At 46.0% G+C, this 16,857-nt stretch overlaps 1 protein-coding gene across 4 annotated transcripts; it reads left to right on the top strand.

Annotated features, from left to right (window-relative positions):
* Positions 1-8,055: 8,055 nt before the first annotated feature.
* Positions 8,056-15,349, top strand: S100b (S100 calcium binding protein B). 4 transcript variants are annotated; one of them, XM_075979922.1, is made up of 3 exons: positions 8,056-8,580; positions 11,684-11,829; positions 14,203-15,349. In XM_075979922.1, the coding sequence occupies exons 2-3, from the start codon at positions 11,692-11,694 to the stop codon at positions 14,341-14,343; spliced, it is 279 nt and encodes a 92-aa protein (XP_075836037.1). In that variant the 5' UTR covers positions 8,056-8,580; positions 11,684-11,691; the 3' UTR covers positions 14,344-15,349. The 4 variants fall into 4 exon arrangements, with proteins under 4 accessions (XP_075836037.1, XP_075836038.1, XP_075836039.1 ...); XM_075979923.1 differs by having other exon boundaries at positions 8,154-8,516; XM_075979924.1 differs by having other exon boundaries at positions 8,426-8,580; positions 11,667-11,829.
* Positions 15,350-16,857: the final 1,508 nt, after the last annotated feature.

The following is a 16,857-nucleotide window of genomic DNA, read 5'->3' as shown; positions in this document are numbered from 1 at the left end:
AGTAGGCATACAAATCAAAGATTTCCTGATAATAAATCAGAAAAAAAAATATTTTAAAACAGCTTTAGTACACGAGTAATTTTACCATTTGTACAGACAAAAGCAGATTTGCATAGTAATTAGTTGGATGTGTTTGTCCAGTATAATCCAGATCCTACGATGTAGAGAAATCCAGTCTCAAAACCAAACACACAGTTTTTATATGTGCTGCTGGAAACTGGATCTAGGGTCACAGACATGCTGGAAAATGGCTGAGTCCTGGTAAGATTTTGTGTTAACACGGGTAAGAATCATCTGGGAAGAGGACCATCGGTTGAGAAAAATCCTTCCATCAGATTGCCCGCTGGCAAGTCTGCAGGCATTTTCTTGATTAGCAATTGATGTGGGAGGGCCCAAATCACTGTGGGCAAGGCTACTCCTGGGCAGGTGGACCTGAGTTCTCTAAGAGTGTGTGAGTAAGAAGATCAGGTAGTTTTCTGAGACTATGTCTCCTAGGAATGTCAGAAGCTACACACAGAAAGTCTCACCAATATGGCTTCCCAAACATGAGCTGAACAAGGAGGAAACCAATGGACATGCCATAAAGGATGGGGAAAGCCCAGGGAGACCGCACCCCTACACAGAGAACCACAGGCAACTGAGGAAAGCCGAGAGTGGGCAAGGTGGTCTTCCTCTGGGAAGAGCACACAAATTGGTTGTCTAGTGCCAAATGGTCAGCCCTGAAAACATACAAGTCACATTATAGGGACCGAGTAAGATATTTAGAATGTGTATGTATATACATACGTGCAAGCAATAACAATTAGTGAAAAAAGAGGCCATGAATTTAAAGGAGAGGTGGGAAGGACATGTGAGAGAGTTTGGAAAGAGGAAAGGGAAGTGAAAAATGTAACTATGTTGTAATCTCAAAAATAAAAGGGGAAACGAGTTAAAAGATCATATTGAATAAGGAGCTGCAGTGTCTGATAATCGGCTGGGATTAACAAGAGACCAGGAACACTAGAGTGAAACCTTTGCTTCGCTGGCACCATTGATGCGGGTTTGCTGGAACTGAGAAATTAGGGGTGATTAAGAGACCAGCATCATTAAAGTGAAATCTTCTGGAGCTATTTCCTCAGGGTCCACACACAGAAGCTGTGGTCCAGATGGGCGAGGTGACATCTTATCTCATTCTGGTAGCTGAACTTGGTCAGGTATAAGAGTCACTCAGGTGGTACTGGTTTTGAAGGCACGAAGGGATCATGGAAAGCAGCTGAGGCCTGGCACTGTGTAGCAGGCCTCGAGGTCCTGAAGACAGGCCAGGAAGGGTCGATGGTAAGGGTACATGCAGCCTCAGCTGCAGGGGACCCTAGCATGTTGGAAATACCAGCACCATGGCAGCAGAGCAGGAACTAGCCCGAGCCTATGAGATGATGTGTGTACTGTGCGGGGGCAGAGCTGGGCAGGGAAAGCCCCCCCAGGCCTCTTGGAGCCCAGACACCAAACACTGAAGTTTTTATTCTGCTGAGCTTTGGTTTTGCTTTGATCTAATTGTGACTGCATGCACCCTGGTTCTTCCTTCTTGAAGAGAGAGAGTATTTAATTTGTCTTTTATTTGACAGGAGCCCACAGTTGAGAAACTTTGGACTTTAAAGAAAAAAGATATTGAACTTCTAAAGAGAACTTGGGCTTTTAGAAGTGTTGAAAATTTTAAAACTTTTAAAGTCGCTTGTGTTTTATATCGTGGTATTAATATGAGATTGTGGAGACAAACAAAAAGGAAGGGTTGTGGTTGGACTGTAATGTGTTGGTGTGTCCTGCTTAGATTTTTCTGACACACAACAGTCATCCTCAATTGAGAAAAATGCCTCCATCAGCTTGACCATGTGCAAGTCATTAATTGAAAAAAATATCATTAATTTTATATGTATGGGTATTCTGCCTGCGTGCATGTCTGTACACCACATGAATGCAATGCCTGCAGAGGCTAGAAGGGAGTGTTCTTTCCCAGCCACCGTGTGGGCACTGGAAATTAAACCTAGATCCTCCAGAAGATCAGCCAGTGCTCTTAACCACCCTGAGGTGTCTTATTAATGACTGATGTAGGAGGCCCCACTTCACCCCTGGGCTGGTGGCTCTGGTTTATGTAAGAAAGCAGGCTGAGCAAGCCCTGAGGAACAAGCCAGCAAAAAGCATTCCTTCACGACTCCTGTTTCAGTCCCTGCCTCCAGGTTCTTGCCTCGAGTTTGGCCATCAGTGATGGACTGTTACCTGGAAGGAAGATGAGATAAACCCTTTCCTCCCCAGGCTGCATTTGGTCCTGGTGTTTATCACAGGGATAGAAGCCTAACTAGGACCACGGTTAGCTGTATCTCATCCCTCTTTTTGCTGTTGGTGTATGTTCATGTGTGTGCTCATGAATGTAGGGTCAGTAGACAAACTCAGGTGCGTGCACTTTTTCTCCCCCTTTGAGACAGAGTTTCTCATTGGCCAGGAATCTGCTAAATAGACCAGACTTTCCAGCACCTTTTCTATTGTATTTGGAAATAGGTTCTTTGTTAATAGACTTGATTTCATGATCCTCCTGCCTCAGACCTCTGAGTAGCTTTAGCCTGGGCCAAAGACCCAGCATAAAAATCATTTCTGTTCCTATAACATTTCCTGTGCTTCAGTGCAGAGGTGGCATTGCACCACAGTTGGAACGTAGACTCTACAGGAAGCCCCAAGCTCACGTCTTAGTGTTGACACTTACCACTGATACGAATAAGTCTTCTACCTCTGAACCTCAAGTTCCCTCATGACAAGGAAGAGATGCTTCCCCGTCCCCACCCCACTCCACTCCCCCCATCCCCCCGGGCCAGGCCAAACCTAAGAACCAACTAACCTTCTTTCCCTGGCCAGGAAATGTCATGCTTTCTTTGAAAAGCTGTACTGTGGATGCCGTGTGTCTCTGAGGATACTCCCTCTTCATCAAGCTCCCGTGAGCAGTTTCCAGCTCTGGGATGTGCATATTGGTCACCATTTCTACCCCTCGGACCTAGAGCTCTGTACTCTTGAAGCAGTCAGGCCTGATTGCTAAGCATGTGGTCCCTGCAAGAGTTCCCTCCCTAGAGCGTACACATAGTCATTGTGCTAGGTCAGAACATGGGTGCACATAGGCCACTATGCCAGAGGTTGTGTGTGTGTGTGTGGGGGGGGTATTGTCAATTATGTTGCAAAATCTGCCTCAAAAAGACACCTGACTACTTATTGGGGTCAGTGACCTGACTTGTATCCCCACTGCACTGCCTAGTGTCAGGACACACACACACACACCACCTATGACCCAACACAGACTGGAAGCGAAGCTATTAAGGCAAAGGCTAAGCATGCATGTGAGCTTCGCTGTGATTAAGGCAGCAGGTGGCCTTTCTCTGGGAAAGTCAACAGGCATCGGGGACTCTGATCCTTGGAGGCTGAGTTTTTCTTTTAAAAGCTCTGGCTACATAAACGCTGTCTTTGTCTGCTTTGTGTGCCGTGACCCATCTGGAGGAAGTCCCACACAGACAGGAAGAAGGTGGGCAGGGCTGGAAGCAGATCCTCAGGCCCTCCAATGGGGAACAGTGCCAGCCAAAGCCATGCCAGGGACTACCATAGGCTGAATTCAGAAACCTGTAAAAATCCTGCTCAAGGAATCTTGAAGAAGGCTTCAACAGGTAGACATTAGTTAAATAAGTGAAGTGAAAATATTACATGAATAAAAGCAAAATACATTACATGCATATACAAAATGTCACAATGAAATCCATTGTATATAATTAATGTATGCTAATATGTGTTCTAAAATATTACATAAGATTCAGAAGCACAATAATAATTAGCTTTAAATACTAAGCATGTTAACATATCACAAAATATATCAACTTACTCAGATTTATTCCTTTTATTCATTTTATTTTATCTTATTTTTGGAGACAGGATCTCACTAAGTAGCTCTGACTGGCCTAGACCTCATTTTATAGACCAGGCTGGCCCTGAACTTATAGAGATCTGCCTGCCTCTGACTCCCAAGTGCTTGGATTAAAAGCATACACCACCAAGCCCAGCTGGCTACTTTAAATTCCATAAAATAGCTTATCCTTCCTTTGAGTATTTCTCATTTTGTGTATATTAACACTCAATGGCACGTTCAGATTCTAACTATTCCTTATTTAACTCTCTAAAACAAGTTAACTTATTCCCACTTCCTAGCCATTCTTACTGGAGCTAAGCTGAAATGAAGATGTAGAACTATCAGTTTTCATAGCTGCAGCAGTCAATTGTTCACTGGAAGGATGTAGCTGAGTACATGTGATGTTCTGAGCCCACAGCATCCTAAAAAAAATGGCCAAAGCTACAACACTGTGTGGAGAATAATATTTTTCTCTGAGTTAAAAGAAAAGAAAAGATAGATGAGCCTGAGTTTTTTCCAACCTTAAACTCGCCATGATTTGATGGATCGCCGCGATTCTTCATAAAAGTAGAATGAGAACAACTCCTTGTGGGAGACTTCCACAACGATAGAACGCAGCTTTCCTTCCACCACTTCCAGGAAGTTCCCATAGTTCTCTCACACTCTGTGAAACTTCTGGAGCACCAAGTACATACGACACAGGGATCGCTCACACGGCAGCTTCACGTGGCTGTGCCCCACACTCCCGCATCCAGCTTGTCCCAAAACTTCAAGGGTGCAAATGCAAACACAAAAACAATAGTCCTGCTGTCTTTGCACTGGGTCCTTTTGTTTTCCTGGCCCTGTGGGTCCAGAGCAAAGAAATGGTAGGGCCCTGCTTTCTGTTCCAAGCTTCTCACTGGGCTTCTTCTTCTGGAAGGTTTTACTGACTTCCGAATGAAAACAAATGTTTGGATGGAATTTGGTGTGGTACAAAATAAGAAAATGTGATACATGTGGAAACACTCACATTCTATAACAATTGACCAAGCAGGGGGACGCCTGGACTCAAGACACTCCAATTGGGCCAATGATTTGGCTCGCATGGTGGATCCTAGTGTCTCTGTCTCAGAAGAGCATCGCTGTTATTTGTAGCTCTTTGCTTTCTCCAACCGAGGGGTTTGCTTGGTTCTCGAACCAAGTCCCAGCTTCTTCTGATAAACATGAATAGTAACTTTCGTAATATTAATGACCATCAGCTGAGTGCACCGGGGATATCCGTGTCAATACGTGAGCATGGGTAAAACCACATACTATTCAAACAAACCAGAGTGGAGGCATGAGAAACTTGAGCCTGTCTCAGCAATGCTGTAGCTCCCAGGCCGGGCAGTGGCTTCCTGTGGGGTCGGAAGGCGGTTGATTCTTGTGTTGGCTGTTCCACACACAGCTGCTTCTGTCTTTTCACCTACTTCCTCCGGAACACAGATCCTCATTCTCCTCCATCTTCATGAGGCATTGTAAGCGGCCTCCCGAGCAGCTTGGTGGCGGGTCCTTTGTCTGAGAAACAATGCTGCCTTTTCTCCTGCAAATAGCAAGCGTGGCCAATCTCTTCCTCCAAATGCTCAGAGTCAGCGGCCCACTGAATGTGTAAGGTTGGGCGGGAGGGAGGGAAGCTCTGACGCACCGGAAATAATGATGGCAAAGGTGGCAGAAGCTCTGGGTACCAAAGAAAGCTGTCTGCTGATCCAAGTCAATCACCTGGATGGAGAAACGCTGGCCCAGGAGGAAGAGTCCCTTTTCCAACATGACAGTCCTGGACCCTATAGTCTGGGTGCCTGAGAGCCACCTCCCCCAATTCCCTGGGTCAGCATGGCCTCATTACTCAATTGGAGGTCACATGGGTTCCTTTGGTATCCAGATGTGTTGTAAAACAAAGCGGGATTTGAACCTTCATCACTAACTCCCAAACATCCTCAGATGCCACAGACTGAACATGAGTCCGTCCTCAACCATCCATGAGCACCACGGGATGAGTCTGCTGTGAGACAGCTGTGCTCTCCAGTGATTTCACACCCGTCACTTCCCCACTTCCTGGCCAACACCCACTCACGGTGAGTTTGGCTGGACCAAGAGCTCCTGGTTGGCACTTGGACTCTTCGGCATTTTATTTGGGTGAAAGTACACATTTCCTTAACAAATGGGCTCTTTGTGTTTGCAACATTTTATGATACATGTTTGGGGATTTTATATATTCAACATGCAACTTCATCCAAGGCTTCAGGCCTGCCACACAAGAGCCCTGGAGTCTTTCCTCTAGCCACGCAAGGGAGAAGCAGAACAACCAGAAACCACAGCTCCTCCAGACCCAACAGAGAAGTGAGGGCCCAGAACATGCTGTCATCCCCCAACCGGAAGGACGGGCATTGCAGAAAATGACAGGTTATCTTTGCAGAAGCTTCCTAGTGCGAGGTTAGGGAGCCAGGACAAGGAAGCCTGAACCACCACCTATGATCCCCTGAAGTTCGCTGTGGAAATGCCTGTGAGTACAGAGCTCAAAGGGACCGTTGTAAGAACACAGTGCTCAAAAATAGAGAAATGTGTTTGTCTGTTAGGTTTGGGGCCAGTCTCTTTCTGTCTGTGAATCTCTAACCCTCTGATAGATTCCACAGTTCCCCAGATTCCGAGAGAAACACTGGTGCCCTAACTCTCATTTCCAAGGACATATACAGATTACCAGACTTTAAAACATCAGAAGAGCTAACAGTGGCATTGTAGCACAGCCCCTGGGTACCCATCTAAATGTTCCTCTCCTTCTCCACATTCTTCTCCAGGATTCAGGACACACACACACCCATCCCCACCACTGGGAATCTGTCCACATGCCTGTGCTATGGTCTACTCATCAACTCTATGGCATGAAACCTTCCTTCCTCTGAAACCTATAAGGGACCCCCACTCTGCCTTATAAGTCTGACCTCTCTTCCAAGGCCCTGCTATGCTGTTATCTGTCTATAGTGTTAATAACTATTCTAATTTCTTATCTACAGAATTAGTAACTAATCTAATAAATATCCTGTCTATAACATTAGTAATTATTCTAATAAAACTCTTGTCTATAGTATTAATAAATATTCTAATAAATCTCTTACTCAAAAGGAGAATCTGCCTCAGCGTCCCCTGAACCCCAAATCTAAGACTTCTCGGTGTCTTCCCACAATGCCAAATTTTCACTGGCAGCAACTTGCTGGAAACTCTCGCTCTCCTCAATCTGACTTACTAATTATTACAAATTACTTACTATTAACTGTCAGATCACACATTCATATTGCACCAAAAAATATGTATTCACATATACACAGACATTTATATAGATATAATTGTATCACATATAAATATGTATGATACAGAATGCTAACAAAGGGTTAAAGAAGTCCCAAAGAGGCCTAAGAAGCTAGAGGGCTAAAGCTGGGAAACTGGCAGAAATGGAGAGGGGTGAGATAGCAAACCAGCAGGGATCTGCAGAGAGGCACAGCCACCACTGTTGCACAGTCCTGAGTCTGGCTGCCGCGGCAACAGGGCAGCAACAGGTCCAGATAAACCAACAGACAGATTGACGGCCAAGCCAAGCTGAAGACTCTGGGATAGTGGGAAGCCACCTGGCATGTCAGTAGTCCATACTTAAGGTGTAACAGGAAGGCTATGCTCTGCTTGCTTGGTGAGGCTGGACCACTGCTTCCACACGATTTGTCAGAAGGACTACTCATTCTGAGCAACAGCCCACACTTGAGTCTGTTGGAAGCTGGGGCGTGGTGTTGCTCAGATGGGCAAAGGGAGCGCAGAGTGCTTTCTGGGTTCATCCGTGCCTTGATGAGGGACACAGCATTGGACAGGCTATTTTTTTTAAAGCATTTCTGGCTCAGAAATGCATAATCTTTTACCAGGCTAAAGAGAGAGACCTAAAACAGCCTTGGCACATCTCCACTCTTAAGAAGGACTTTTTCCGAGGTGCGACAGTAACAGATTTACCTCGTCCTGGTTGTTGAACACACTGGGTTCAGAGAAGCCCATTGGCCAGCACCAACATCCACCACATGTCATACCTGCGAGAGGGGGCCAGAAAGCTGGCAGGCAGGCAAGATGCTCAACACTCCTTGGAAGCCAGCCATGAGTACACAGTCTCCTGCACCCAGCACTAGAAGCTTCCAGTTCTTGGCTGCATTTCTGCTTGTTTTTTAAAAAAAATCAATCCATTCTGTCTCACTCCTCTTTCCACACCCCATCCTTGCCTTTGGGATCCCATCAATATTCATGTAATAATACTTTTAAAAGACCCCAGAAAAGCTGACTCTACGCTTCCTGCCCGACAGGCCCATTTTCTCTCTAGATCGTATCATTGTGACTGCCCAGTGAATCCCCAGGGCGTGCAGTCAATGGGGCCCTGTATGCAGGCTGGCTGTCCAGCACCTCCCTACCCTTGGCCCCCATTGGCAGCCTCAGCCTGCAGCGGACTGCGCCAAGCCCACACCCAGTCCTCTCTGGAAGAGGAATAAGAAGCTGCTCTGTCTACGCTCCTGCCACTCAGACACCGAAGCCAGAGAGGACACCAGCAGCAAAAGGTGACCAGGAGGTGAGACAGAGCCACTGACAGGACTCAAGAAAAACCGCTCTTTTTCCTCTTCTTTCCTAGAAAGGTGAGGGGTGGAGGGGTGGGATGGAGAGCTGAAAATGGAAGGCCCTTTGGGGACATTCGGCAGCATTTCAAAATTGCCGATGACATTCTGTGATTTAAGCCTGACTTCACTGTTTTCTTATGACCGTTGTTGATATTGATATTGTCTGCAGTTTTATTTTCATGAAGACAGGGAAACCTAAAGTCATTTTGGATGACTCAGAACGACCGTTGGTGTTTTCAGAGGTGGCACATATATATTGCTTCTTTTCTAACTCCGAAGGCAAGCTTTTTCTCTCCTGGTGCATGGTTAGCCCCAATCCTCAGGTAGAGCTCCCCCTTCCTCGCAGCCGCTTCACTACCCCCCCCCCCCCCCCCCCCGTGACCCTGAAGCGCCCCTGCAGGCTTTTCTAGTTTCTCTATTTGAAATGCTAAGCTCCTACATCTCCAGACACCACAAAAAAAAAAGTTAAATCTTTTCAGATAATTATGAATTGGCATAAAGAAACAGGGGTTAGGAATGGGCTCTGTTTTCCATTACCGCCTGCGGAGGGACAGTCTCCATGAGGGCCTCTTACCTTACAGGCGGCATTTTTCCCAGAAGCGCAAGTCCTCTGCTTTCCTTACAAAAGACGAATGCAGAATGTTCACAGGGGCATTTGCTGCATCTGTCTTTGAGGGCCAACTACAAGCCAATGCTTCTTTAGATGAAAGGAAGAACAGCGGGAATTTGTAATGTGGTTATGAAAACAGTTGAATCTGGTGGATGTTTCTAGCATATGGGATATGTGTAATGCCTTTTCTTTTTAATTTCTAGTCCTCATCCAAAAATCTATGTTAACCCTTTCCTCCCACAGCCAAGACCTTGAGAAGTGTCAAGCATAATACAGAGTTTCTCAAGATTTATTTTTTTAATCAGTAACTGTGCTGGGTATGGGCCAACGGTCAGGGGTCAGAGGCAAGAAGACCATGACTTAGAAGAGAGCCTGGGGTCAGTGAAACCTTAGCTTAATCTAAAAAAAAAAAAAAAAGAAGAAGGCAAGCTGGGCGGTGGTGGCACACGCCTTTAATTCCAGCACTCAGGAGGCAGAGGCAGGTGGATCTCTGTGAGTTCGAGGCCAGCCTGGTCTACAAGAGCTAGTTCTAGAACAGGCTCCAAAGCTACATAGTAAAACCCTGTCTCAAAACAAAACAAAACAAAGCAATTCTCTGCCCTTTTCACTGTTCTTTACAGGAACTAAACTTATTTTCTTTCATAAAAACAAACTAAAAAACCTATAGCTGGGGCTGGAGAGATCCATACGCAGCTCACAGCTGCCAGTAATTCTAGTTCCAGGGGCTACGACACCCTCTTCCGGCCTCTGCAGGCACCAGGCATGTATACACTAGAGACAAGCATGCACCCATATATGTAGATTTTTTTTAAACTAAGAGAATAAAATATTATACTTTAGTCCCTCTGGATAGTTCTGCTTATATGAGGTCCTCCAGGAGTCTGGGATTTCTGAGCAAAACAAAGTACCTTTACTTTGTAGAACTTTAGCAAACCAAATAGCAGACAAGGTAAAAACCTTCAATCTGTTTCCTTTGGAAGATCATTAATAAAAAAAAATCTAAAAAGTTAACAAAGTTTTATTCTAAAATGTAAAATATTCAACATGGGAGTGAGATTTCAACCATTTTGTTGTTGCTTGTTTTTAGTTATGACAGTGCAGGTTCTGCTTTAAGGATCAGAACTCAAGGCCAAGAGCTGTCACATGTCTCTGCCCAAGTGGCTGTTTTCTGAACAGAGCCACAGGCTGCCTTTGTTAACTGAGTCACTCTGAGAAGCGAGTGGCCCTCCCAGCATGCACCCCCAGTCTCTTCAGGCGCTGGCTGTGCATCAGGTGCCCGCTGCGAAGGCTGTTTGCTCCTCGCTGGCATTCCTGCTCACAAAGAAGCCCCTGTGCTGGGGCCAGGCTAATGAATAGGCATGGGACGCCTGGCTGTGGTGCCCTGGTTTCCCGGTGTTAGGACACCAGCAGAATCAAATGACCTTGGACTAATGTTTCTGGAAGGTCATTTCACTGCTGTCTTTCAGAACGGGGCAGTGTTACGATTATTTCCCAGATGAATTTTACAGTTTTAATGTTTGTCACCTCTCCCCCCAAAAAATCTCACTCATAATTTTTATTTCAACAGCTTAAATTTATATATTAATTCAAATAAAGATAAGCTCCTTGTCTTCGTTAGGTTTCTATTGCCGTGATGAAACACCGCGACTAAAAAGCAAGCTGGGGAGGAAAGGGTTTACTCTGCTTCTGCATCACAGTTCATCATTACAGGAAGTCAGGACAGGAACTCAAGCAGGGCAGGAACCTGGAGGCAGGAGCTGATGCAGAGGCCATGGAGGGGGGCTGCTTACTGCCTTGCTCAGTCTGCTTTCTTACAGAAGCCAGGACCGCCAGCCTCCGGATGGAACCACCCACAACAGGCTGGGCCCTTCCCAATCAACCACTACTTAAGACAAATGCTCTACAGCTGGCTCTTCCGGAACATTTTCTCAGTGGAGGTTCCCTCCTCTCAGATAGGACTTCAGCTTGTGTCAAGTTGATATAAAACTCGCCAGGATGCTCCTGTTCTTGTTCCTCAGGCTCTTCTGGAAGCACAATTCTTTTCTTCTGCATTTGTCTTCCTAACCCCTGACATTATTGCTAAATGAGGATACTGTTTACTGCTTTTAAAAACTGTGGACTTGATTTTTTTATATGTTCCAGCTGCTTGTCATCTTAGTGTCCTCAAATCCACCAGCTAATGCGACACCCTGGTGAGCTCCAGGATTGGGGGGCCACCAGGGAAAGCTGGAATCATCCCCTGGCATTCTGAGTGACCTTTGCTACTTCCTCATAGACATAACCCAACCAGAAGCCAATTGTCCTGGAAACTTAATCCTGTGGCCCACGGGGACACAGAAGGGACGTGGCGGGCCTAGAAGGCAGAGAATGGTCTGTGGTCATTGTGGAGTCGCAGAATGCCTCTCCTGGCCAGACTTCTCCATCCCTCATTTGGGCTGAGGTCTGCAAGCCGCCTATTAAACTCTTTAAAGAACAGGGTGGAAACCATGTAAAGCTGTCTTTCTTCTGCAGCCTCCAGGATGTCTGAGCTGGAGAAGGCCATGGTGGCCCTCATTGACATCTTCCATCAGTATTCCGGGCGCGAGGGTGACAAGCACAAGCTGAAGAAATCAGAACTCAAGGAGCTCATCAACAATGAGCTCTCCCACTTCCTGGAGGTAAGCCTTACAGAAGGATCTCTGAGCTGCGCTAGAAACGGTTCTCAGACGGCTTCCGTCTCTGGATGCCCGGGTTGCTTCTGGAAGCTTGTTCAGACAGCTAAGCCCTCCACGAATAAGCGTAGATGGGCTGTTTCTGTCCCTTGAATCGAAGGGTCCACTGGTGATGACGGCACTAACACTCAAGAACTGCCAGCTGGTCATGGGGGTGCACATTGTAGTCTTAGTACTTAGAGTGAAAGCAGGAGACCAGGCTCAGCCATGCAAGGATAACGCCTCTCGACCCGGAAGCAGAACTGGACCAGTGAGGTGGTTTAGCAGGTAAACGCACCTGCCACCGGGCCTGATGATCTGAGTTTGAACCCTGGGATCCACGTTTACCATAGCCTGAGAGTATGTATGCACACACACACACACACACACACACTCTTTTTAAGCATGAGATTTTTTTGGGGGGAAGAAATCTTTTGGCTTTGTCCAGCTGTCTGGTATTGACTACAGAGGTAAGAAATGTCAGATGGAAAACAAACATTTACTGAGCATTCAATACTCGAGGGACACAGGTCCACCAAGCACCCAACCTAGCATATCCATGAGTGAACACTTGATCGAGGGAAGGAGGGGGCTCCCGGAAACATATGACATTGACCAGGCACAAGTTTAGTTTGGAGTCCACTTAGGAAGAGGCACAAGGGTGCCTGGCAGGCCCTGTTCTTCTCCTGGTGCCTAATATTCGGATGGTGAAAGCACTCACTCCCCATTCTCCTCGGCCCTGGAATCACGTGCTAGTGTTTCTACTGTCCATAAGCCAAGAGTTCCCGTGGAAGTGAACTGTAATCCAGCTGCCACCCATGCTCCCTTGGTCCCCTAAACCAAGGCTGGCTCATGGCACACCTTGAGTGAGAAAAGATGGAAATACTGGTGGTATACGATGCATCTGACCACAGGAAGCTCACCGGTCATAGACGCAGCAAACCACACAGTCCGAGGAAAACTGATCAGTGTTCGATCAAGTGCACAGCCCTGTCATATGGTAGTAGGAAGTCACACCCCAAGTTAACTGGGTCCATATTGATACTGTGGCTGGATGTCTGGCTGGAGTTTTCCTTCTTCCACTTCAGCCAGTTACTTCATTGCTGTGTAGGTAGCAGGCTGGTGGGCTTGCTGGAGAAGTCTCCACTTAGGAGGATTGATTTCTCAGGCATTCAGTTATCGCCACACCCATTCTACCTCTCGACTTAACCGAAGAGTCTTACCTCTTCATCTTTAAGGGCAAGTATGTGGTTGTGAGATGAGCAGGCTGGGCTCTTTACACAGAATCAAAGCTCTATAGATAGAAGCTTAAAACACTTGCTGCTACCATGATTGTAGGACTGAAAAACATGGTGTCACACTTATTAATGATAGCTTATGTTAAGATTTCAAGGTATCCTATATGTTTGCTGGCTTGGCTTAACAAAAGTACTAGAGATAATCAGCTCAAAGGAGGGGATCAGGGAGCCTTTGATGACGGTGCCCACCCGAAGGAGGGAAACAAAGAAAGGAAGGGCATGGCCTAGTGATCACTTCCTCCCAAAGGTTCTACCACCTCCCTGTGGTGACATGGGCTGGCACCAAGGAGCCTCTGGAGGACACGTAGCATCAGAATCATAGCACCTGTGGTATAACTGGAGGAACTATACTGTGCCCTCTATGTTTTGGAAGATATTTCAAAGTTCTCATGAGCTGCTGGGAATTACCATCGTTTACACCTGAATCTTTGGAACTAAGGGAAGCCCTTGACTTCTCCTCAGAGCTCTTCTGCGGGGGATAGGGGATTGGGGAGCAGGGTTGTTCACTGAAACAGAACTGAGGATCTTCAGTGCTCAGAGTCTGCACCCTCACCATTTCTTCTGGTCTGGGCATCAGTTAGTAGCCTTACCATCCATCAGGTTTTGGAGTCAGAACTGTCAGGAAAAAGCCTATGACACCTAGGGAATAACTCAAGAAGACAGAAGGACAGGACAACTAGCAGCTCTGACACATCCCCAAGGGTTATTTTAGTGAGTCTGCATGGCTCACAAACGCATGTGTGCTCAGGAGCACTGAGTTCACTGCACACGTGTTCCAGTGCCATCTGTTTCTTCTTGGTTCCCTAGTTTAAAGTAACCCCGGGTCCCACTAGACCAGAGGGAAGAGGACAGGCACAGACCCTCCCCGCTTCCCTCTGGCTGGCTGTCCCTGGCTCACAGAGGACTGCTAGAATTTCTCATTTCCTACATTGGGATTGTTTTTCTGATGCAAATGATCAGCCTAGTACTTTTAATAACATTTTGATAGCTCTATATCACATCTAGAAAGGACTTAATCAGCTTTTCTTTTTTTCTCTCTCAGGAAATCAAAGAACAGGAAGTCGTGGACAAAGTCATGGAAACACTGGATGAAGATGGAGATGGAGAGTGTGACTTCCAGGAATTTATGGCCTTCGTCTCCATGGTGACTACAGCCTGCCACGAGTTCTTTGAACACGAGTGAGACAGAAAAGGAGCCGCGCCGTTCCTGTGGCAGACACGAAGGTCACAAGCGGAAGCAGAGCGAAGGCTTGCAGGCTCGAAGGAGCTGAGCTTTCCAGCCACACGTAACTAATTAGGAAGCTGATTTGCTTTGGGAAGGAAAACAGGAAGCCTTCCCAAAGCTGCTTTAAGTTAGCCCATCATTATTTCTGCTACGTTAGGCATTCCTGTGAGCTGTCTGGTCCTAGGAAGGATTGGTGAAGAATCACTTAAGGGACGAAATCAATGCTCAGCAATGAAGCATGTGTTGCAGACCGCTGTGCCCCTGTAGAAGCAGGACCCAGAAGAGTCAAGGCAGGCCACCAACCGCAGGTCTATAGGACAGCATTCTTAATGCTTCCAACAGACCCGAGCCTCCACAGCTGGAGCCACTGTCACTGGAAGAGGCTGCTTCTCCTTAACATCTCCCTTACCCTGTTTGTGCCAACGATGCCCAAGAAAGCAGAGAGTCTGATCACAACACCCTCCCCAGCCCAAATGAGCAGGGCCACTTAAGTGTCTGCTTCCAGTGAGCAGTCGTTGCTAAGTAAATATTTATTGCCAACAGTTCTATAGGTCTCACAAACTAATATTAACATTCTAACTTGGGACTGGGAATCAAAATTCTATTCAGCAGACTTCTTTTAGGATGGCACTGTTGTTTGTGTAGGACATGGACAGAGGAGACTGGCCACAGTGTAATGTTGGGGAATAATCTTTCTGTACACTGTGAAGACGTGTCACTCTGACTGGTTTAATAAAAAGCTGAACGGCCAATAGCTAGGCAGGATTTTCAGGGCAGAGAGAATGCTGGGAAGAAGGGGGGGAGTCAGCAGCCAAACGGACAGGAACCAGGATGTGGAGCACAGAGTAAAGATAACCTAGCCACAGAAAATAATGTAGATTAGAAGAGAGGGGTTAATTTAAGTTATAAGAACTAGTTACAAATAAGCCTATGCTACCGGCCAAGCTTTCATAACTAATAATAAGTCTCTGTGTCGTTTTTTTTTTTTTTTTTTGTGAGCCAGTGGCCCAAAGGAAAATCCATCTACAAAGGGTGTGGAACATGGTGGCTGCATTTTCTTATATACTTTCATATATAAGACCTGAGAAAATTAAAAAAAAAAAAAAGGTTCCAAACTGAGCCAAATGTTGCTTCCTAGTCCTGAAGTCTCTCGTATGAGCTGAGGTATATGTTCTTATTATATATAGTTCTACTGTGTTACAGTTAAAAAAAAAACCCATCCCTTCTTATTTAGACAAAAAGGGGAAAATGTTGTGGAATAATCTTTTTGTACACTGTGAAGATGTGTCACTCTGATTGGTTTAATAAAAAGCTGAACAGCCAATAGCTAGGCAGGATTTTCAGGGCCAAGAGAATGCTGGGAAGAAGAAGGGTAGAATCGCCAGCCAGAAGGAGAGGAAGCAGGATGGGGAGTACAGAATAAATGTAACAAAGCTACATAAAGAAACACAGATTAAAAGATACGGGTTAATTTAAGTTATAAAAACTAATTAGATGCCAGGCGGTGGTGGTGGCGCACACCTTTAATCCCAGCACTCGGGAGGCAGAGACAGGCGGATCTCTGTGAGTTCTAGGCCAGCCTGGTCTACAGGAGCTAGTGCCAGGACAGGCTCCAAAGCTACAGAGAAACCCTGCCTCGAAAAACTAAAAAAAAAAAAAAAAAAAAACCTAGTTAGGAACAAGTCTATGCTATTGGCTGAACTTTCATAATTAATAATAAGTCTTCATGTCACTTTTTTGTGAGCTGGGGCCCAAAGAAAAGCCCATCTACAGTGTAAGGTCTTCTTCCAGCTAGCTCTATCTCCCTGGCTCCCTCTGCTGTCTATAATGAAGGTGACCATGAGTTTGAAGTCTGTAGGGTGAGTCACTGGGGGAATGAAGGGTTCCTCAAATGTGCCCTTCAGTGGCTGGAAGTCATGGCTGATCTGCTGTGCATAGGGCCTGCTTGCCGCTTGGTGAGGCTGAGAGTCAAGAATGGCAGGAAGCTGAACATCATGCTTTTTAACCTAGATATTCAAATAATGAAGGTTCAAATAATTCAAGTTGCAATTAAAGAAAAATCACATCATAAATATTAAAAAGCTATTCTAGGAAAATTCTAATTTTTCTTATCCACCCCTTTTCTAGGTACTTAAAAACTCATTAAGTCAACTGAACAATGTGCTTGCATAAAATAACAATGTAAAAATTTTCCACCACTAAACAAAAAATAAAAATAAAGTACACACCAGATCAGGACAAAGACTAAAAGTCCCTAAAGTGGGGCGGCCCAGACCTCACCCCATCCCTCAGGCACAGCCCAAAGTTAGGTGAAAGGTAGCTGGGGCCGCAGGAAGCTCTGGAATGTTCAAAGGCTGCACAGACTCAGACTTTCTGCATGGAGGCTACACTTCCCACATGGTCAGGGGCATCTGCTTATCCAAGCCTCCTGAACCCCTCTAGAAAGAAGATGTGGTTAACTGCTTTCTCTTC

The sequence above is a fragment of the Microtus pennsylvanicus genome, chromosome 7, assembly GCF_037038515.1.
Source record: "Microtus pennsylvanicus isolate mMicPen1 chromosome 7, mMicPen1.hap1, whole genome shotgun sequence".
NCBI classification, from domain to species: Eukaryota; Metazoa; Chordata; class Mammalia; order Rodentia; family Cricetidae; genus Microtus; species Microtus pennsylvanicus.
This window is presented reverse-complemented; position numbering and strand designations above follow the sequence as displayed.